Source organism: Cyrtonyx montezumae, unplaced genomic scaffold (assembly GCF_038088225.1).
Source record: "Cyrtonyx montezumae isolate F1298 unplaced genomic scaffold, pur_monq_1.0 scaffold_40, whole genome shotgun sequence".
In the NCBI taxonomy this organism is placed as follows: Eukaryota; Metazoa; Chordata; class Aves; order Galliformes; family Odontophoridae; genus Cyrtonyx; species Cyrtonyx montezumae.
Genome location: NW_027072046.1, coordinates 262498 through 284102, shown reverse-complemented (window position 1 = coordinate 284102; position 21605 = coordinate 262498). Strand labels below are relative to the sequence as shown.

The window sequence follows — 21605 nt, the reverse complement described above, 5'->3', positions numbered from 1 at the left end:
CGGGGCCGGGCCGGGGCGGCTGGAAAAGGGCGGGCGGAGAGCGGGCCCCCTCAGAGCGGCGGGAGGAGCGGGCCGAGGCGTTGTGGCTGTGCTGCAGCGCGGCTGTGTTGGGCTGCTCGCTTTGCCAGCCGGGAGCGCTTGTGCTGCTGCTGAGGACTCCGAAAGGCCGTGGGCTCCCTCAGCTCCGCCCTCTGTGCGGAGCGGGGCCGGAGCTGCCCGGGCTTCTCTTGGGAGCTGCCCCGTGGCCTCGTCGTGCCCTATGGGCTTTCTGGCTGTGGCTTCCCCACAGCTGTGGGCTGTTCGGATGGAGGCCCCACCGTGGCACCGTGGATCTGCGCTGCTTCCCCGACTTGCCACTCTGGAGCTCAGGACGGGGACCGTCCCTGCTGCTGCTCCTGCGACTGCCCGGAGTGCCATCCGGGCCTCGTCTTTGCTCTGGGCGTTCAGTTTGGGCCTGAAAGGGAAACTGCTGCGCTGAGCTCTCCGAGTGCGTGCCCGTGACCTTTCCGTCCTGTGTAGCTGCTGGATTTCCTATGCGTTTGCAGCACTTGTTACGGTCTCCTTCTGGCTCTGGGTCCGTTTGTGGCGGCACTGTGGTGGCACTGTGGCCTGAAGGTGCTGTGTTGGCTGCATTGCTATGAAGTTGAGGAGCTCAGATGTGAAATGGTCGATAAAGTGAGGTGAAGTTTTCTGGCGCTTTCTGGCTGCGAAGGTGATGTTATTTTTCCTCTGGTACTGTGGCTTTATGTTGGGTGGAAGAGGGGAGTGGGGTAGTGTCCTGCCAGCAGCTCCCTCCCTTACTTTTCTTTGGGATATTTGGAGTTCTTTTGCTGCAGCAGGGAGAACAACCCAGGCTCGGGAGTGGGCCCCCCTTGGAAGGCTCTGCTCCCCCCTCCTCCCAGAAGTGACCCCATCTGCCTTAGAGGAAGGCTGCAGTGCCCTTCATCCCTGCCCTTGATCTGAGCTTCGCTTCTGGGCTGGGGACACCACTTTCTGTGTCTGTCCCAGCTTCCCCCCCCCAAGGGCTGTTTCAACCCCCAGCAAGTCGTGGAGCGGGTCAGAACAAACAACATTTATTAGGAAACGAGAAAAACTGTACAACAATAGAACACTATCCTCATCCCATCCCTTCCCTCCCCAGTTCTGAACAAATAACAGTTATTAGGAAATGAGAAAAACTGTACAACAATATATCACTAACGTCATCCCACCTTTCCCTCCCCCCCGTTCTATAAGAATGGCTCTAACCCTTCTCTTCCACCCCACTGCTGCAGGGGGAGGCTGAGCTGCTCTGTGCTCAGCATCATGCTGGAGGCTTCAGGGGTGCTGTAGTCGCAGGTGAGAATCTCTTGGGGCAGCGAGAGAGAGCTCATGCTGTGAGAGGTGATGATCTCATCGAGGTCGCAGATCCCCGAGGTCTTGGAGCACGGGGATGCTGCTGGGGAGGCCGTGGCTGATCCCCTGGGGCTCAGGATCAGATCCGCTCAGCTCAGGGGAGCAGTTGGAGAGCCTCATGGCCTAAATTTTGTATGGAAGCTTAGGACTAACACATTAATTTACAGAGGATCAAACGCTAAGGAATAAATGAAGGAATCTTAAACACAGTCTTACAAATGAAATGCATTCTAACAAATATGCCTAAATAATAGTATAAATTTGATTCCTATCATGGGAATTTTTAACTCTCTGTGACTCAATCAATATTTAAGCATTTTCTTCCAAGTTGAAATGTTTAAACTGGAAAGTCGTAGGGCAAATGTTCAAAAATACCCTCCTCCATAGTCACGATACTCTGTTGGCTGTTACAGTCTTATATCTTCTGAGTCATAGGATAGAGCTGCACCAAAGTGCCCCTCATTCTGGAGAAAGTCTTTGCCGTGATCGTACCTGTTACTCCCTTCTAATTTGTTGATTTACTTTCATTTAGACTCCCGAAGTGCTAGAAGAATGGGAGAACAATAGCTTTATTTTAGTTTAGCTCCAGTTCTTTCCTCCATCTGCCTGCCTCTGGCATTCCTCAGTTCTATAGGGTTGGAGGAGGCTGGCTGTTACACTGTTGAGATGGCTTTCATGGAGAGTAAGCTCTTTAATTCAGATGTAACTGAGTGTACTGCCAATGAAAGGTGAATGTCTGTAGCCCATTGAATATAACTCTTCTACCAAGTAAGTAGATTTTGGATAATTTCTATTTCTATAAAAGGGGAAATGCCTGTTGATGTGAACTGGTGCATCTCTCGTGGGAGCAGAACTGTAAATCAGGATTATTAACAAGAGAAATAGTAAATTTTATTTCCCTGCTTCTTTTTCAAATGTAGCTAATGCAGAAATTTCCATGGTGATAGTTGTGTGGAGGATGTGGAGAGGTCATGGCAAGAAGTTATTGATGGGACATAAAGGAGCATTAGGAACATGCCTCCTGTCTTAAATCAGGACAGTTTTTAATGACTCTTTAAACAGACTCCTTGCTTAGTCAGAATGGTTAGGTCTCTTCTTTAGGAGATTGGTGGTGGTTTGTTAACCATACTTTGTGCATTATAAGAAAGGAATATTGTTGATCTGCAGAGAACATAAGAACTCAGAACCAGAAAAGAGATGGAAGATAAGACCCTTTTCAAGTTGCTTATTTTAAAATGTATTCATGTGCAATTCATTTTCCACAGAGATCTTTGTTATTATATAGAAACTAAAGTGTCTGAAAGCATCTTTCTCTTAGATGCTCTGGGTGTGTTGGGTTTTTTTTTGATGCAAAGGTGTAATCTGACTGTTCTGTGCAACATAGCTGTGATGATAACTTCTTGACAGAATTTTCCTGGAACCACGTAGAAGAGATTTGTGGAGCAAAGAGAGCCAGTACAGTGTATGAGGCTTCAAGAGATTGTGCGATTCCAAGAGAGGACATTGCCACAGTCACTGGTTCTTGGTGCTGGAAGATATTGGCAGAGTGGCATCCTTATAAATTCAGTAACATTTGTGGAAAGTAAGCCCACAAAAGCTAAATTATTTTGTCTCATCCTGACTCTGAAAGCCTCTGCAGGTGAGGGATTACGGATTTATGCCCCTTCATCCATGTAGTTTCAGCTTCAGCAGGTTTTGCTCAAGACAGTTTGCTCATTGGTGGTTATTGAATAAAATGCCTTTTTGTGTGGACTTTCTCTTGTAAACCTTGAAATTGGAGAACCTATCTTCACCTCAACCCAACAGAAGAAAAAACAGGGTTGAGTTGAGAGTCATGTCACTGTCTGTGTCTTGTCGTACGTAGCTATGGAATTCTGTCCGATATAGTCTTCAGGCTTTCTTCTTCCATATTCCAGAAAGCTGTTAAAGATTCCATTGATGAGACCATCCCCTGCAATTGACACTACGAACGTGTGATGTTGAAATCAGTACAAGCATCATTCTCTTAGGGTCGTGTTTGGAACAAGATTCAACTAAAAAGTGAGTCCGAGCACACATTCAACATGTACCAACATCCCTTTGGAGGAATTTCCCAATAATGTTCATAAAAGTAGGATTGCCTCTATAATTCATAGTTTAATTCAGTACCTCAACAACAAGGTAATTGGACCTTTGATTACTCATGCTCTATCTTCTTCAGCTGCAACTGGCTTGTTTTTACTACAGTGAGATTTTGTACCATGACCACGACAAAACATCAAGAAAGAGAAAATAAGAAGGAGTCAGTCAAGATAATTTAAATAGCTTTTCAGGTCTGTTGACTGCCCTGACACCCAGCAGAAATATTCTCTTTAATCTGTCGGGAAAATTTCAGATCATTCTGTTTCCATGTGCATTGATAAGAAGTTGCAGTAAGGTTCTTCTTAAACAACAGAAACTGATTACATCTTCATTTTCAGAGAAGCTTGAATCAGCCTTCTTGAAAAGGTAAAGAGAAGGTAAAAAAAGAGGAACTGAAATTCAGAGCTGGCATGCAAAAGAACGTTTGAAATCAATGGCTACACAAAGGAACTGAATGTGCTGTACACATTCTGTATTTTATGATTTGATGTAATAGAAGCTGCAAAATTCCATTCCTAGGTGATCTCTTCAGGAAGCTGGTTCTGATATCTGTCTATTAAATGATGATACAAGTTCTTGAAAAGAAAACTTCCAGGAGAACCCCTGATAGGATATTTGGTCTAGAATAGTCCCCAGGCACATGAACACATGGGGTACAGTCCATATAGCTAGAAGAGGTAACCACAGGCAACTAGCATATCACAAACTATTTTTAAGTAAAACATCTTTAAAAAACCTGCATAGTGAATGCTCCACAGCTTGTTTGCTGCAGTGGAAAAAGAGAATTCTTGTTAGTTGTTTGAATCGTTTGGTATAAATGACCAGAGGAGAGAAGCTACCTGAACAGAATTAAGACTGGCTAGGCAGCTGCATATTCATCAGCTCTTAATCATTGCCAGCACTGATGGACAGTTCATAATTCAGTATCCATTCAAGAAAGCTATTAGCACTTTGAGGGGAAAAAAAAGAAATTTTCCAAATGCAGAAATAGGGTTTTCCATTTTGCATGTTTCGTGTTCAGAAGCAGGAACATGTACCCTTGGTAGGAGAAGTTCTGTTCAGAGAATACTTACATAAGCAAAACCGTGGGCCCAGATGGGATTCTTCATGCTATTGACACTGTTATTTCCTACTGCCATGGAAGAGAAGAGGGTTTGTAGTGCAGAAGCTGAGTTGTTAAGCACAGGAAGATTTGTCATCTCTAGGTACTTTTTCCTAGTTATACAGATATTTTTCTTTGCATTGTTTCACTTTGAAAGAGTGAAGGTGCACAGCTGGCATAAGTCCTTATGATTAAGTATCTAGTTGTTGTGCCCTAATTTTCCCACAGTTTGGCTTGCCATAGGAAAAACTGAAGAACATTCTTCCAATAAAGACCAAGTAGCCTCCTGTTTCTTATGGACATTTCTTTTACATAATACACATAGTCTTCGTCCTGATCCTGAGCCGAGTCCTTAGTTCAAGTGAGTGCCTTATATGCACAACATCAAAACTGAACAGCATTTCACAGAAACACAGGATGCCAGAGATTGGAAGGGACCTCCAAAGGTTATCTAGTCCAATCCTCCTGCCAGAGCAGGAGCACCTGAAATAGGTCGTATGTCCACATGGGATAGGGGCACGATGTTCCCAGTGTTACCCATCAGTCTCTTTGCACCCCTGTGTCCATAACATCACCCAGATGTCCCTGTGGGACCCCGGTGTCACCTAGATTTAGGTCTTACCATCAGCGTGGCACTCTGCATAAGCTTCAGGTAAGGCAAAAAACAATGGCAGGGATCACAGCTGCCTCTGCAAGCACTGACAAAGCAGGATGTGGTATTTCCAAACTCATTCAACACCGAACAGAGCTCAGGCCTGTATAATATACAAGACTCACTGTTTCTGCTGCAAGGTTTTGTACTTGATTTTCTCTCACCTGATACTTGTGCTGTGACTCAGAATTGTAGGAGGAAACTGTTATGTACTACACAATGTTTTGCACTGTTCCTGTTCTGTTTTGGGCTGAATCTTTATTTTTTCCTCTTGCAGAGCCATAGCCCTGCCTCTCAGTGCCAAACTGGGTGTGAAGGACAAGCTGAGACCTAAAGCTCAGCCCATCTCTGTTCTGGAAACATTCTACACTACGAATTGTAAGAACCCTAAAGAGGTGAGTCTCCAAACTCCTGTTTCCTCTTGTTTGCCTTGTACAGGGCTTTTTCTTCATGTATTAGCAAATCACTGTCAGATCAGGTCACTTGGAACTGACTGCCCATTGTGAATCCTTGCAGCTTAGCACATGTGGATTGCATGATTCTTTTAGGTCTGGGAGGCAGAGCATTCTGTTGCTGTACAATCAACAGGTTTTTGGTTGGTCTTTAAGGAAGCCTGTTAAAATCTTCTCTGTCATCAGAGACACAATAAGGACCATCAGAATACTGCAAGCACAAATAGTAGGTAGTTTTCCCATGAGGGAGAAGAAGAGTGATCTTGAAGATCTTGGCAGGATAATTTGCTGAGGGAAAAAGCAGGACTGTAGATATTCTGTATTGGGATTTAACCTTGTCAGTTAAGTCCCTGGATGCGACCCTGTTGTAGGTAAGGGAATCACTGTGGTTGTTTCAAATAGATGGCTAGCAAAAGTTACCCACACCACTGTCTCACTCTCCCTCATCAGAAGAATGGGAAGAGAAAATGCATCAGAAAAGGGGTCAAGGGTGAGAAAAGGACAGGGAGAGCACTCAGGAATTACAATTGCAGGCAAACTAGTCAGCGTAGGGAGATAAATATATTTTATTGCTTATTACTAACAGCATAGAGCAGGGAGATCTAAAAGCAAACTATAACACCTTTCCTCAAATAAACACTCCTCTACCTGCTCCCCCCAAGTGGCACAGGGAGACAGGGAATGGGGTTCTGATCACTCCACAACACTGTCTCTACCCCTCCTCCTTGATCATTCTCTGCCCCTGCTCCATGTCAGTCCCTCCCATGGACGCTGTCCTTCCTGAACTGACTCTGCGTGGCCTTGCCACAGGCTGCAGCTTTCCAAGCATTGCTCAAATACAGGGCTGCATGGGCTGCAGCTCCCCCAGCTGTCCTGCTGCACTGCAGACCACTCTGCACAGGTTGAGCTGCTCCTGCTGGGTTCCATGGGCTGCAGCCTCCTCCAGGCCACATCCACTGCTGCACTGTGGGCTCCATGGCTGCATGTGGAGATCTGCTCCACACGGTGCCCATGGGCTGCGGGGAGACAGTGTGCCACACCATGGGCCACTCTTGGGCTGCAGGGATCTTCTGCTCCACACCTGGATCTCCTCCTGCCGTCCTTCTGCACTTAACCTTGATGGCTGCAGAACTGCTTCTCTCTCTGTTCCTCACTCCTCTCTTTCAGTAACAGCAGTTTTTCCCTTTCTTCAGTGTGCGTAGCGAGCAGTGTTCACAGCTCAGCTCTAGCAGTGGCAGGTCCCTTTTAGAGCAGCTGGAGTTGGGGCTGAACTGACAAGGGGCAGCTGCTGGGATCTGCTCACAGAAGCCAGCGCTGCTAACAAAACCTTGTTGTGTATGCCCAATGCAGCATTACCTTTTGTCTCCTTTTTGCACGCCTTGAAGCAAAAGCTGATAGCAGTACCAAGGAGTAGGGATTCCAGTTCCACTGGACAGTCCTAGTGCAAGCAAGCTAATGCCTTGTCAAGGCTGTTACAGCATGTTTCGTACTACTGTGGGGCATATGGAACCCCAGGACATTCAGCAGCAGCTTGACAGTGCAAGAGTAGAGGCTAAAATAAGAATGCAGGCATTCATCTGGGTTGTGCAGCCAGCCTCTTTCCCTAGCAATGGGAAGGAGTGTTCTCAGGAACACTTGCCATGGTCCCTGACCTTCTTGCCTATCAGAGAAATTTGCACATTTCTCAGTAAAACTCCCATTGCAGATACAGAACTCAAGGGCTGCCTCATAGTCAGACTTTCTATGCAGCTGTCACTACACCCTGAATGCAATGAAGGAGTAGAAATCCGCACTTTTGTCCTAGAAAATCTGGGATATCAGAGTGTATCTTGGCCGTGTGATGGCCTTCTGATATCAGTGTGACACAGAGCAAGAACTCAGCAGCTGGCCAGAGCCTTACTCTCTTGTTCGTGACTTGCACCTCAGCCAGTCTTTTGGATTCCTTCCCCTCTTGTGAGCTCTCAAAATTTTGCTTATGAGGCAGCTTTTACAAGATGTAATTTTGCTGTTCTCAGCAGCCCTCACCTTGGGAGGGATATCACCCGGCGGAGCAATTGGAGAATTGAAATCACAGTTATCTGTATGACACCAGCCCAAGAACAGAAGTCACTAGGTAAAAATAGAAAAAAATGTATCTGAAAATGGCTAATGGACACAGATTTTTACAACGCTCTTGGGGTATGTAAATCACTGTCACATTATACCTTTAAGGTGAACACATTCAATGAAAACCTTTACTAAACTATCCGTGATGACACTTTCAAAAGGTTTATAGAAAATGATGGACTTCCTCTGTGTCACACAGCAAACTCTTCAAGAGTTTTAAGGGCAAGAAGAAATGTAATTCCAGTATTTCTGTGAGTAATCTATTCTTTGTTTCTCCCCTTTATTTTCACTTCCAAGACTCCTTTTACTCCTCTCTCACTTCATTCCTTATAGGGTGCCTGTTTTTGACTTTGAAAGACTCCACTTTGAAACATGATAACTGAATATTCAGTATTGTTTTGCTTCCCACCGCTTCCTACTGCTTAGTTGCTACTCTTGTGACTCCAGAACAGCCTACCATTGCCTCTGTGTTTCCTTCCTATTTGCTTCACTGCAAGCTGATACCTTCTGCTGCATCTTTCCTGCAACTGTTCTCCACAGTGCTGCTTTCAAAAGTCATAGACTTGTATTCCTTGAAAGCCAAAAAATAGAACCCTTTTATAATGTCGGGCCTATGTGAAAGCTGTTCTAAGGAGGCTCAAGCAGATCTGGCAAAGGAGAACTCCACTTTTTAGGTACTTCAACTAATGCAGATTGAAGCTGTAGCAGAGCAATAGCCCCGATAGACTTGAGCTGGCTGCACACTTACGTATTCACTGCTACACTTAGAGGTGCTGGTGACCTGGCCTGTGGCAACCTGTTGCACAGCTGAGGCCAGGAGTTGTACAACTCTTGGAGCTCCATGACTGTCCATCCTTGCCCCCATGCCTAGAAAGACTTTCTTGGCTGGGACTGCCTCCTTGCCAGAATCTAGGTGAATTGTCGTCACAGCCATTTTACACCAAAAAGTCATACTGTAAAACTCTTAAAGAAACCGTTCTACACTAATGCCCACACCCTCGTGAGCATGCCCCAGCTATTCTCCTAGTCTATGTCTTTGTGATTCCTTATGGGAACTCCACTTGGTCTTCATGCTTGTGCAGAGGCTGTAGAAATCTCAGCCTGAGGTTGTTAGAGATGTTAAGATCTGAGAGGTTATGCTCTGTGACAGTACATGGCAGACCATCACTCAGCGATTGATTGCACATAAATTCCTGTATATTGGGGTTTCGTAGGAGTAGAAACGAACCCAGATCCCAGAATTGTATTTAGAGGAATACCAAGAATATTTTGGTAAAACATTAGAAATTAGCCCTCTTAGAAATGTTAGCTTTGGCTCAGCTTTCCCCAGTGAAGAACTCTCCTGAGCTTGGGTGAAATGCCTGGTTACTGAGTGTCTGTTCTGCTTGGCTTGTGGAGAAGTAGGTTCTTCCAGGAAGGCTGCAGAGATGAAAGAGAAAATAAATACCAACAGTGACATTCATCTAACTAAAAGTGTGTGTCTGTAGGGTAGGCATCACCTCTGAGCTGATCACAATCCGTTTAACATTCAACCTCTAATTCAAAACTCCTACCCCAAATGTAGAAAACAAAACAAAAAGGGTGCATATTATTTATTTATGGCATTTCAGATCGTTACAGTTAGAAAGATTTACAGAATTGTGGACAAAGAGCTGTAAAACAAACATGCTTAATTCACTTCTATCAAGATGAAATCCAAGCTCTTCCTGCACTCGGCTGCCTTGCAGTAAATAGTACCAGTAAACACTAGACAGTAAATAGGTTTCTAACTCAGCTCACTGACAGTAATGTCTTTCTGCCTGCCCTCTGTTGCCATTTGCAGTCTACAGATCGAATGCCCTTCTAACATAAAATAGTAGCTTGTCTTCCTTGGAATCCTGGGTGGTTCGTTAACAAATGGAATCTTTCAAAACATAAAGCTGCTTCCAGTTTGTTACAGATATGTTTGGTAATGTAAGAGCTGTTGTAGGCAGTTTGACTCCTTTGCAGATTTTCTGTGTTCAGTCTATTAGCTACTAATTTGTTCTTCTGGAATGAAATTTCCCTCATTTCTTACTGTAGGTGTAAATATTCAGTATGACATTTCTATTTTATACATATCTTATATGTACTTCGCTGTTGGTTTAACGTGGGTAAGTCATTAGCAGCTCTCACAGAGACTGAACATGTTTTGTTTTTTCTTTTTCATTTGCTTTACATGATAATGAACTTAGCATACCTAATCTTCAAAAGCCTAAGAAGGAGATAGGTACTGTTTGAGTTTTACGCATGCCTCTAGTTGGGCTTGGAAGGTTTGGGATGATTATCTGGGCAATTTCCAAGTAATCATCCAGAAAACGATTATCTGGGAAATGATTATCACCTAGATGGTTATCTGGGTGATTTCAACAGCCCTTGTGACCTCTGTTGAATTTGCTAACTACACAAAATCTGTTAGGATCTAGGCAAACCTTGATGTTTTTGTTTGCTTTAATGGCATAATTCTCTGAATGAGTGGGACTGATACACAGAAGTGAATCTTGGTGGTTAATGGGTTACTGACATGCTTCTTTCCTTCTTTGTAGCTGGAGGTTTACGTTTTGCGTCCTTTCGTTCTTCACTGGGCTTGCTGGACTCTACGATGTGAGTATACAAGCAGTGCCACCTGCTGTCCTATCTAGGGAGTGCCTCAGAATGGCAGATGTGGGTGCCAAACCTGTGTCTTCAAACCTGATGACTTTCCCGTCAGATATATCAGCTGCACAGCACACTTGTGAGAACACAAAAATAGGGAATCATGCTCACCTTAACACAACTTCAGCAAGAGAAGGCTGAGACTTAAATGTTATGAGTTGGAATAACTGAGACAGAAGAGGTAGTGGAAGTCATGCCATACACTCTCATCCTGACTTGATCATGAGGGGCACCTGTCCTCTGTCTGTGGGATGAAGTTTCCCCTGGCTCTTGTGCTGTTTCCTTTGCAAAATGTTCTCCCCTGTGATCTTCTGGAGTGTCGAGGAATGGGAGATCTTCAAATCTCAAGTCAGTGGGCACAGACTGTGCTAGGGCTGCTTGTTATAAAAACTGAAGAGCAACGAAACTTAACTTCCAAGGCAGAATGTAAGATACCTGACATGTATGGGGATTGCAAGATGAACTAGCATAGGAGTGGAGGCGTCTAAATCCTAACTACACTGTTTTGTGGTTCTTTACATCAAAATAGAAGGGTGTTCTGTGAAGCCAGCTCTGAAAGTTTAGAATTAATGACTTGTTCAGCATAGCTCAAGATCCCTGTGGTGACAGAAGGGACAAAATCCTGTTCTGAATGTAACCTTCCCATTCTGGGAATGAGACTACCTGTACTTTTCATGAAAGTTTTTCTTCATTCATGAGATGTTTTCCAGTTTCCACAAAATAAATTGTTTTGTGAAATACTTTGGTTTGTCTAAAAAAAGAAAAACAAACGTTGAAGTTTAAATTCAATAGTATATATTGTTGCTAAAGAGCTGGAATTTGGCATTCCTAAAATTAAGTTTCCTGGTTTTATTCTTTGTCCAATATCAGTCATGAGTGTGAACTCCTCCATTGCATGGTCACTGCAGCCAGGCAGCCTCCAATTCTGATGTCACCAGTCAGTTCACGCACACTGGTGAGCAACTGGTCTGGCATTGCATCACCCTTGCTGGGGCTATCTATCACTTTACTCAGGAAGCTGTCCTCAGTGCATTCCAGGAACCTCCTGGATTGCCTACAGATCGTTATCCTATTTTTCCAGCAGATGTCCAGGTGGATGTGGTCCCCCAGCAGGATGAGAGCCCGCAATCACAATACTTCCTGTAGCTAGAGGAAGAAGGCTTCATCAACAGGCTCCTCTTGATCAGATGGCCTGTAGTAGATACCAACCACAAGGCTCCCTTTGTTGCCTCAGTCTCTAACTCTCACCCAAAGACTTTTGACTTGCCTTTGTCCCTTCTTCAAGGACAGCTCTTCACACTGTATTCCTTTTTTTTTGTAATCCTTAATTCCTTTGATATTTTTACCTTGAGTATCCTTGTTGCCTTCATCATCATAAGATGCAGAAGGTTGAGAGCCCCCACTAGCACCTTGTCCCTCTGAGCTATTCCATCCCACACCTTGTTGTGCGCAGACTTGCTATCACCCCTTTACCCCTTCAAACCTCATTTGAAGCCCTGTGAAACTACAAGTTCTACATTACAGTTTTCTTTGAAGTGTAAGCAGCGCTTTGAAGCGGTTGTCTTTTCAGAGATTCATTACTTACAGCCTGCAGCATGAAAAAGACGTATTCCTGACAGGGGTGCTTAGCCTTTGTGCAGTACTCAACAATTGTTGTACGATCCATAGCAATACATAATGACATACTTTTCAAAATACTTCAATATATTCAAAATATACCCCCTAGAAATCTTTCCTAGGCTGTTTTATTTGGAAATGAGCTGAACAACATATAAAATTTCAGCTGGGCGGCAGTTCGTTGGTAGCATAAGAACAACTGCAAGCTGTGCAGTAGAAGTTTCTTGACAACCAAATTTCAGACAGCACAACCAGCTCTGTGATAACATGCAGCAAATCTGTGATAGCCAACAAGTAAAAGATTTAGTTTGTTGATAAGAAAAGACTTTCTTCGGCATCCTCCCATTCATGTTGCTTTTTCTTTCCAGAAGCCTTGGCTTTGGGACCACAGAGAGTGCTGGACAGGATACCCACAACACGTGAGTCATCCAGGAGTGAAAATTGCTGTTATAAATCGTGTATTGTCCTGGTATATCTTTTGAACGTCAGATTTCATTACAGATACAAGAGGTAGTGCTGAACACAATTCAGACGGATGAGCCTTAGGAATTCAAATCCAATCCTTGTCAGTAGATAACATCTCAATATCTGTCTTAATCTAAACACGATAGGAGTCAGTATAGCAGAAGAAAACTTCTATAAGGAAAGGGAAAGTGACACTTTGGACCAGGTAAGCAAAGAACTGAAAAATAAGCATGCTCCTTGTTTAGTTTATAGAGGAGACTGAGGTTAGACACTTAGCCAAAGGAGCTAGTAACATTCCACAGGAAAAGAGTAGAAAGTCTCAAGAACATACCTGTGTCCTAACAGGAGCCAAGAATGTTTTAAATATAATTTCTGCTAAACGAACCATGCTCTGTCGTACAGACAAGGGCAAAAGAAGTATCAATTCTCCCAAACAATCTATCTTTGGGAAATAAAAGAATCCCTTCTGATCCAGAGCTCGCATTTGGATGACCCGCAGAGCACAGAGAGCATGAACCAACCTGAGAGACACACTGGTACCCTCCAGCAGCAGCAGTGTGTCCAGCCATGCTTCCTCCTGTTGCACTCACTGCTGCATTAAAGAAAAACAAAGCAACGTCTACAGAACCATCTATTGGCATTTTGGGTAGAGAAAACCTAAGGAATAAATTGGTATTCGGGAGTGACATACTCCAAGATTATTAAGAAATGCTAGTTGCAAAGTTCTAGTTATAGCAATATTTTTATCAGGTGGGTTCTGGTTTAAGGAGGCCATTCAGTGCCACAACAGAAAAATTACTCCTTAATTGGCACGAGCTTGCTGATTGTGTCTGAGCTTTTAGTTTACCATGTATAAAACCCCAGAACAAATTACTCAAAAGAATGTAGATGACTGCTCGCGCTGTACAATCTCCTGTTCACACAGGAGGACTGTACTTTTCCTGACAATTTCATTAGATTGAAAAATCTGTCACAGAGTCCAAGAAATCTGAAGTGTCTCCCTGAATGCTATCAAACAGAATGATTTATTCAGGTGCCAATCTGTTCCACCATAGTGAAACAGTGTATAGAGTTTGTAAGGTTCTACAGTGTTGGCTTGTCAATTCACACAGTGCTGAAGAAAACCTAAAACCATTCTGGGTCTTCCCTGAGTTCCCAGATGTTCTCCCTGGTAAGGCAAAATAGAGTAACCCCTGCTGTTTGCTTTTACCTCAGCACAAGTGGATGTTTGTTTAGTGACTAGATTGTTCTGTTGATTTTTGTTTCCGGAACATTGTAGGAGCCAGCTCTTTTCATGATGGTGATCTGATAGGTTGTATTTTGCATAGAAAGGAGTTGTCATTTCCATCTCTCTTTCTGCCTTATCTGATGGGTATATCACTGTCTCTCCCTTGATGTTGCAGCCTCTCCAGCCCTCTCTGTTCTGGTACTACCTGCTGGAGCTCTCCTTCTACTGCTCTCTGGTTTTCACCTTGCCCTTTGATGTGAAGAGGAAGGTGAGTGACAATGCCAGGGAAGAAGTGCAAACACAATGCAAGCTTAATACTTGGGAGAGCGTTCTTCAAGAGTATAATGCATACAGTGCCAGTCTGATGTTCTGTGGGACTCTGTCCTTGCTCGTTGCCAGGCATTTCCATCCCAGTCACTGTCTTCCTTCTCCTCTGGGAGGTGGGGATTGCAAACCCTGTCATGGAAAGGTGTGAGCTACCGCATGGGATGCAATCGTCACACCAGAGGGACAAGATGACATTCAGAGGGACCTAGACAGACCTCATGAGGTTCAGCAAAGCTAAATGCAAGGTCTTGCACCTGGATCAAGGCATTCCCCACTACCAATACAAACTGTATGATGTAAGGATAGAGCACAGCCCTGCTGAAAAGTACTTAGGGCTACTGGTGGATGGGAAGCTGGGCATGAGCCATCAATGTGCCATCACAGCCCAGAAGGCCCTGGGCTGCATCCAAAGCAGCATGGTCTACAGAGTGAGGGAGGTGCTCCTTCCCCTCTTGCTCTCTGCTGTGAGACTTCACCTAGAGTACTGTGTCCTGATGGGGTGTCCTCAGTACTGGAGGGACATGGACCTGTTGGAGTGCGTCCAGAGGAGGGCCACAAAAATGACCCCAGGGACAGAACACCTCCCCTGCAAGGACAGGCTGAGAGAGCTGGGGCTGTGCAGCATGGAGAAGGGAAGGCTCTGAGGAGACCTGAGAGCGGCCTGTCAGTATCTAAGGGGAACTACAGGGAAGAGGGGGACAGATTCTTTAGCAGAGTCTGTGGTGATAGAACAAGGGTTACAAACTAAAAGAGGGAAGATTTAGACTGGATATAAGGACAAAGTATTCTACAGTGAGGGTGATGAGGCACTGGCACAGGTTGCCCAGAGATGTGGATGCCCGTCCTTGGAGGCACTCAAAATCAGGCTGGACAAGACTCTGAGCAACCTGATCTAGATGTGGAGGTCCCTGTTCACTGCAGGAAAGGTGAACGATTCTGTTATTCTGAGACCTTACAGTGAAAGGTTTTTTGCCTCAGTGAGAGATTTTATTACCTGAACGAGACGTGCTTAACCAGGACAGATAAAACACTGTGTGTTTCATTCTCTCCTGTCCCCTTTTTCTTTAGGACTTCAAGGAGCAGATAGTCCATCATGCTGCAACCATCTTCCTGATCAGTTTCTCATACTGTGCCAATTACATCCGCATTGGGACACTGGTGATGGTGATTCATGATGCGTCTGATTGCTTCCTAGAGGTGAGCTCCAGTTATTTGCCAGGCAAAGCCTAGTGGTCAGCGATGCTTTTCAGCCAAATGCTGTCTTTTGATCTAGCACAGTAAGGGCTAAGCATTATTTCACTGATAACTCAATGCTGATCTCTCAACCTAGCTTAGGTGCCCTACAGAGGAGAGATGATTACCTGCATGTGGATTGTATTATATCTGGCTCATTAGCCTCTTGGAGCATGTGCAGATGCAGTGTCTTGGCTTGCTTTGTCTTATTGTTCTTTCTCCTTCCAGCCAACTAAGATATTAAATTACATGAAGTGGAAAAAAACTCGTGACAGCCTCTTGATGATCTTCTCAGCTGTTTTCCTCATCAGCCGCCTGGTCATTTTCCCCTACACGTGCGTCTGCTGCAGTCAAGGAAAATGAAAAACTGCCTTCTCAGAGGCAGGACAATTCAGCTGTGGGCTGAATCTTTTGCTACAGCCTTTGCTTTTTGATTCATGAGCTCATGTCTCTGATCTCTGCATAGATTACAGTGCCATATGGCTGTTGCACCTGCCTTGGGGTAAACAAGGGTGGTCTGCTTTGGAGTTCATAGAGGAGTCATAAAGACCTGATGTATACTGCAGAAGAGTCCTTAGCTTTTGGCTCTACTCTGCTTATTTCCAGTGGGGAGCTCACATGCTATATAGAAGAAGGAAAAGACTGACCTGTAACTTCCTCTGTGACAAGAGCTTATGGGGGCTTACAGTCCTGCTAAGAACACAATTGCCCTTCAGTGCAACTTTTTCTCTCTTGCAGAGTGCTCTGTAACACCTACTGTTACTCCATGGAGATATTCCAGCCCTTCTTTGGATACTATTTTGTGAATACTCTCCTGATAATTCTACAGTTGCTTCACGTCTTCTGGTCCTGCCCCATTATTCATATGGTCTACAAGTTCATGCTCCAGGGCACGGTATGAATCAACTTCTAGTCCCTTGCACATCACATGGGGAGGGAGGGTGCCCTAAAACTACTCAGGAGCACAGAAGTTCATCTGGGATTGATGCTTTCTTGTTGTAGTGTAATTGTACATGCAGACTCCTGTCCATGAGGTAAAAGGAGCACTCAGTAAGCATAATCCATTCAAGACTGATATTGTCTTTCTCTATCAGTCGTAGAGCAACATTCCATTCCTGAGATGCAGCTGTATAAACTTAAGACAAATGCATCCCCATTCTTTCTGTCTACAGCATTTAGCATCTGCTGTGCAACCAAACTGCTGTTCAGCATGAAATTCTTCTCAAAATCAAAGGTGTGACCTAATGTCATCAGGTTGGCCACCTGCCAAGGACACAGTGTAGGAGAAACAACTTTATGCTCTGTGGGAGTTGACCTCATGCCCTGGGATGAGTTGTTTTGTTACTGCCCAACTGGGGAATTCTGTCTTAGGGGAACTGAGAACAAGCATGGATAGCTCATCTTCATCCATATTGTCCAGAGCTTCCTTATTAGCCTTCCCTTAAGGTAGCACAAAGCAAATTACTTGTGAATTAAAACCAGAAACTTCACACGCTGCAGAAAACGAAGAGGTGACTGAGGAGGTCCTACTTCTGTTTTCCTAAATCTAGTGCAGGGTGAAACGCCACTGCATTTATTGCAGTGTTAAATGATGAGGCAATAAATAGCCTTATTAGAAATAAATGAGCCATCAGGAAGGCTGGAGCACATCCAGATTTTTTCATATTTTATCTCTAAGTGTCACGGTTTAAACCTGGCAGGTACCTAATTGCCACACAGCCACTCACTGCTCACCACAAGCAGGGTGGCAGAATCAGAAAGGGAAAAATATGAGAACTGTTGGGTTGAGATGAAGACAGTTTATTAGGCAAAGCAAAAGCTGCATGCACAAGCAAAGCAAAACAAGGAATTCATTCACTATCCCATGGACAGGCTGCTTCAAGGAAAGCAGGGCTTATGCATAATGATCCCTTGAGAGCAAACACCATCACTCTGCAGATGCCCTTCTTCCTCCTTTCCAGCTTTTATTGCTGATGTCAAATGGTGTGGCCATATGACATATACTTTGGCCACTTTGGGTCCACTGTCCTAGTTCTGTCTGCTCCCAGCCCCTTACGCCCACCCAGTTCCACACTGGCAGGTAGTATGAGAAGCAGAAAGGTCCCTGACTCAGTGCCAACACTGCTCTGCAGCAACTAAAACACAGCTACTTTCATCAAATATCCAAAACACAGCATCACATGAGCCTCAGCAAAGAAAGTTAACTGTATCCCAGCCACCCCAAAAATCCCAACCCACAATGTAAATTACCTGCTATATTTGATATGAAAAAATAAAATTGAGAACATGACATATTGAGCCATCAATAGCAAATTAAAATGGTCCTGAAGGGATGTCTCAGTGATGATTTCAGACAGACAATTTAATTTTTATGTAGTCCTGTGTGGAGCCAGAAGTTGGATTCAGTAATTCTTACGTGTTCGTTTCAGCTCAGGATATTCTCTGATTCTGTGATAATAGCACAAGGCAGTATTAGGAGAAATACAGAGCACTGCCTCCTTTCCATACCCTTGAAACTCACTCCAGTTCAAAAGTTCATATTCTTCTTATGAGCCTTTCTGACCCCCACAGTTTTCCACCATGGCTACAGCCTTATCTGAACCACCTTTTCATATGATGTTCCCTTATCCCAAGTAATTAGGATTCAGCCAAATCCTGAAGTAATAGGTTTCACTTCCTCATAGAGGCAACCATCTTTTTAGTCCATGCAGCTGTCTAGTTCCTTTAGAAACCTTGCAATGTGTAAGACCTCAGCCACATTCTGCACCTCCAAATAAAGAAAAAACAGGACTTAAAAGAGTACTGATCATTGATTTCATTTATGCTGCAGATCAGTGCTCTTTGTGCATAGTTCTGCAGCTGCCAATTCCAGAATGACATAGATTGCTCACAAAATTTGGCACCTCCTATTCATATTGTTCTTGCAGGCAGTAAGAACTCAGTGCAAGTTCAGATTCTTACAATTCCTGACTGCTCTGTGGTGTGGGGATTTCTAAAAAAGGCTTCAGGCTTCATGGACACTGTGAATGTTGTGGGGCTACCCTGGGATGAATCCCATCAGGCCCTATGGACTGAACTGCATCCAGCTGGATGGAGGGCCTGATGGGATTCATCCCAGGGTAGTCCAAGAGTTTTCTCTATTTTTTTCCAACAGTCTTGGGGGTCTGGAGAGGTCCCAGTAAACTGGAAGTTGGCAAATATTCTCCCAGTTTTCAAGAAGGGCAAGAAAAAGGATCATGGTAATTACAGGCCTTTCAAATTGACTTTAGTGACCGAAAAGAAAACAGCTTGCATTCATTGGAGGAGCTGTTGACTCCCTCAAGGGCAGGGAGGCCTTGCGGAGACCTCAATAAATGGCAGGGCTGGGCAACTCCCAGGAGCATGAAGTTCAGCAGGAGCAAGGGCCGAATCCTACCCGTGGGTGGGCAGACCTGGCCATGGGTACGGGCAGGGGATGTGAGGCCAGCCTGCAGAAAGGGACTTGGGGATTCTGGGTGCCAGTGAGTTGAGTCTGAGGCAGCAGCATGCCCTGGAGCCCAAAGGCTCAGGGAGTGTTGGGACACCATTCTCAGCCAAAGGGTTTGGGTTTGGGTGGTGCTGCAGAGCCGGGAGCTGGACTCAGGGATCCTGTGGGTCCCTTCCAACTTGGGCTGTGCTGTGATCCTGGGACTCCATATCAGAGTGCTCAGCTGGTAGCACCCAGAAGCTATAGTCATGTCCCCTTTGGAAAATACAAGATTTTGATCAACTGCCTTGCCCCTTCCTTCATGTGCACGATGATGCCCAAAGCAGCAGTGTGGATCTCTTCAGTCTGACGTGGCTGTCCTCACTCCTGGGCAGCTGTGATCTGGGGCTGCTTCAGCCTGTTTGTGTAACATACACCAGGATCACAGTTAAGATTTAGCTGGGGCAGAAATCAAATTGCTTGCAAAGGTGAACTAAAGCTAAAAGCACACTGCAGAAATGCATGCCACAGGCAGGTGGCTGAAGGAACAGTTTCAGCCTGTGGCTCAGCTGGCACTGCTTCTTGAGCACTTCTGCATTTGTACTGTTTCTCATTTACATTGTTCTGTAGATGGAAAAGGACATGAGAAGTGAAACAGAAGAAAGTGACGTGGATGAAGAAAGAGAAAACATGACGGAAAAGGAGAAAAATGGGATTGCACATTTCAGCAATGTCACGAGCAGCAATTACATCCAGAGGAATGGGACCGACCCACTGAATAACAGAGCCCATCTCACCAACGGCCACGTCAAGGAAAGATAGCCGCTGCTATTATCTGTCATGAGTCCACTTCACTGTCTTTAGAAGCAGTTCTGCTCATTGTTTAGGTATGAAAGATTGCAATTGCAGTATCACAACTGAACTCCTTCTTATTGTAAACAGAACTGTGTATAGTCATTGATACCTGAGGAGAGTTTTTGGTCTCTCTTCAACAAACGCTTACTACATGTTGTAGCCTTGAGGCAAACAGAAAGGGATCAAAGTGTTTTGACTTGAATTAGACTGTACCATAGCAATTGTTAAATGTGTTAATCCTGAAAAATACTCAGAACGGTGGATGAACTTTGGCAATGTCACATCTTAACTGCCTAATGTTGTTTGATAGGAGGTTAGCCTCGAACGGCCTCTGAAAGCCTCAGCCCATTGCCACTAATGACTATTATTATGACCCGAGAAAACGTTTTCTTATGGTAAATGCCACTGTGCACCACATGATTGGTTTTGTACTGGAAGGGATCTCATTCCCTTCTGTTATCAGCATTATTGCCACAAAGGGGTGAACTCCAAAGCCTGTACTGAAGAAAGTTCCCACCCAAATCATGGTTGGAGAGCTGGAAAATCCAAGCAGCTGTGTCTCAGCTGCCAGAGAATCCATTAATCCTACCTTGGAAAGTAACACCGTCAGGAGAAGAGAGGGGACAAGGAAATATCTATTTGAGAAGAAAACACTGAAGAAGTATTCATGTTTTTATCTAAGATAATTGGTACAGCGGGAGATATTTACAGAGACAGCTTGTGGTAAGAAGGGAATAGATTATCCCTGTTCTCAAAGGGAGAAGAATCAGAGAAGATCTGCTGAACTTCTTGACACAGTGCTTTAACTTAGTCTTCTAATTCTGGGGCCTGTGCCTAGATGTGTAGAGTTTAAAGCAGTAGGTGATGAAGTCATGATGCAATTCTGATTCAGTTTCCTTAGACATTCTGTATCTTCTATCTTGTGTAGTCTTAGACTTTTGATTCTGTAATGCCTTGAAGGAGTTAAATAAGTATGGCAGAATGCTCCCCGGAGACTGCACCACGTGCTGTGGAACCAGTGCAGACATATAGTGATGCCAGCTGTTTCATCCTGTTTCGCTGTCCCACTGACTGTTGAGAGAAGCAATTTCTCATTATAAGCCCAATCTGATCACTGTGAAAGGATACATCAAGGATTCAAGAGGGCTCTTGGAACTGAATTAGGACACTTGAACTGAGTAACCAAGCATGGCAACAGTGAATCACTGGGACCCATGGTGCAGCAAACGTTTTCTTGTCATCAAATTGCTATGGCTCAGTCAAGTCCTGCGTGCAGTTTTCTTCCCACAATGGCTCCACATTCTGTGTGTGCTCTGGTGTCAGGAATTCTGTGAGTGCTGTATTAGTATTTCTGAATTCACCCTCTGTCACCACCACCACCCACTGACACAGTTCCTCTTGGAGCATCACAGACCTCAAAACTTGAAGCTGCTGTAAAAACCTGCAGCAAGATGCCACGTTATGTCTGATAAATAACCCAGCAGAGCAGATGGAGCACAGGGTGCCACAGCCTGGCAGTGAAATAGAAGTGCACCAGCAGGACAATGAATTGAAATCTTCAGTAACATGGACACCAACCTTCTCTATTCTCCACACGGCCTCTGCAGGAGTTCTGTCCCATACGAGATGGCTGTGCCTTCATGGCTGCTGTGGTTTTGTGGTTTTGATGCTGGTATTCCACATCAAACCAGCATGCTGGGAGTTGAAGAGTTGAAGAGGGATGGAGCTCCAGACCGGATGCCGTCCTCGGCTGCCGCGGAGATGCAGTGTGTGAACTTCTGCTGCAGTTTTTCTAACGTAAGCTCTTAGTTTTTGGTTTGGAAACTTTTGTCTCTCCCAATTGTTCCATTCTGTTAGATTTAGTAAAGTTACTGTTCCTCCTCAAAAAGATTTTTCCTTTTTTGACCCATCTGTTATCTCCATACCCTTCCCCT

At 44.6% G+C, this 21605-nt stretch overlaps 1 protein-coding gene across 1 annotated transcript; it reads left to right on the top strand.

Moving 5' to 3' along the window:
* Positions 1 to 9516: 9516 nt before the first annotated feature.
* LOC136055332 (ceramide synthase 4-like) lies at positions 9517 to 19638 on the top strand. Its single transcript, XM_065747057.1, has 8 exons — positions 9517 to 9554; positions 10393 to 10450; positions 12487 to 12537; positions 13987 to 14079; positions 15207 to 15335; positions 15600 to 15706; positions 16110 to 16266; positions 19447 to 19638. The coding sequence occupies exons 1-8, from the start codon at positions 9517 to 9519 to the stop codon at positions 19636 to 19638; spliced, it is 825 nt and encodes a 274-aa protein (XP_065603129.1).
* Positions 19639 to 21605: the final 1967 nt, after the last annotated feature.

Coding starts and splice junctions, on each gene's coding strand:
- LOC136055332 (XM_065747057.1), top strand. CDS start 9,517: ATGAAATCCAAGCTCTTCCTGCACTCGGCTGCCTTGCA. Junction 9,555..10,392: donor CTGCACTCGGCTGCCTTGCA/GTAAATAGTACC, acceptor CCTTCTTTGTAG/CTGGAGGTTTACGTTTTGCG. Junction 15,336..15,599: donor CGTCTGATTGCTTCCTAGAG/GTGAGCTCCAGT, acceptor TTCTCCTTCCAG/CCAACTAAGATATTAAATTA.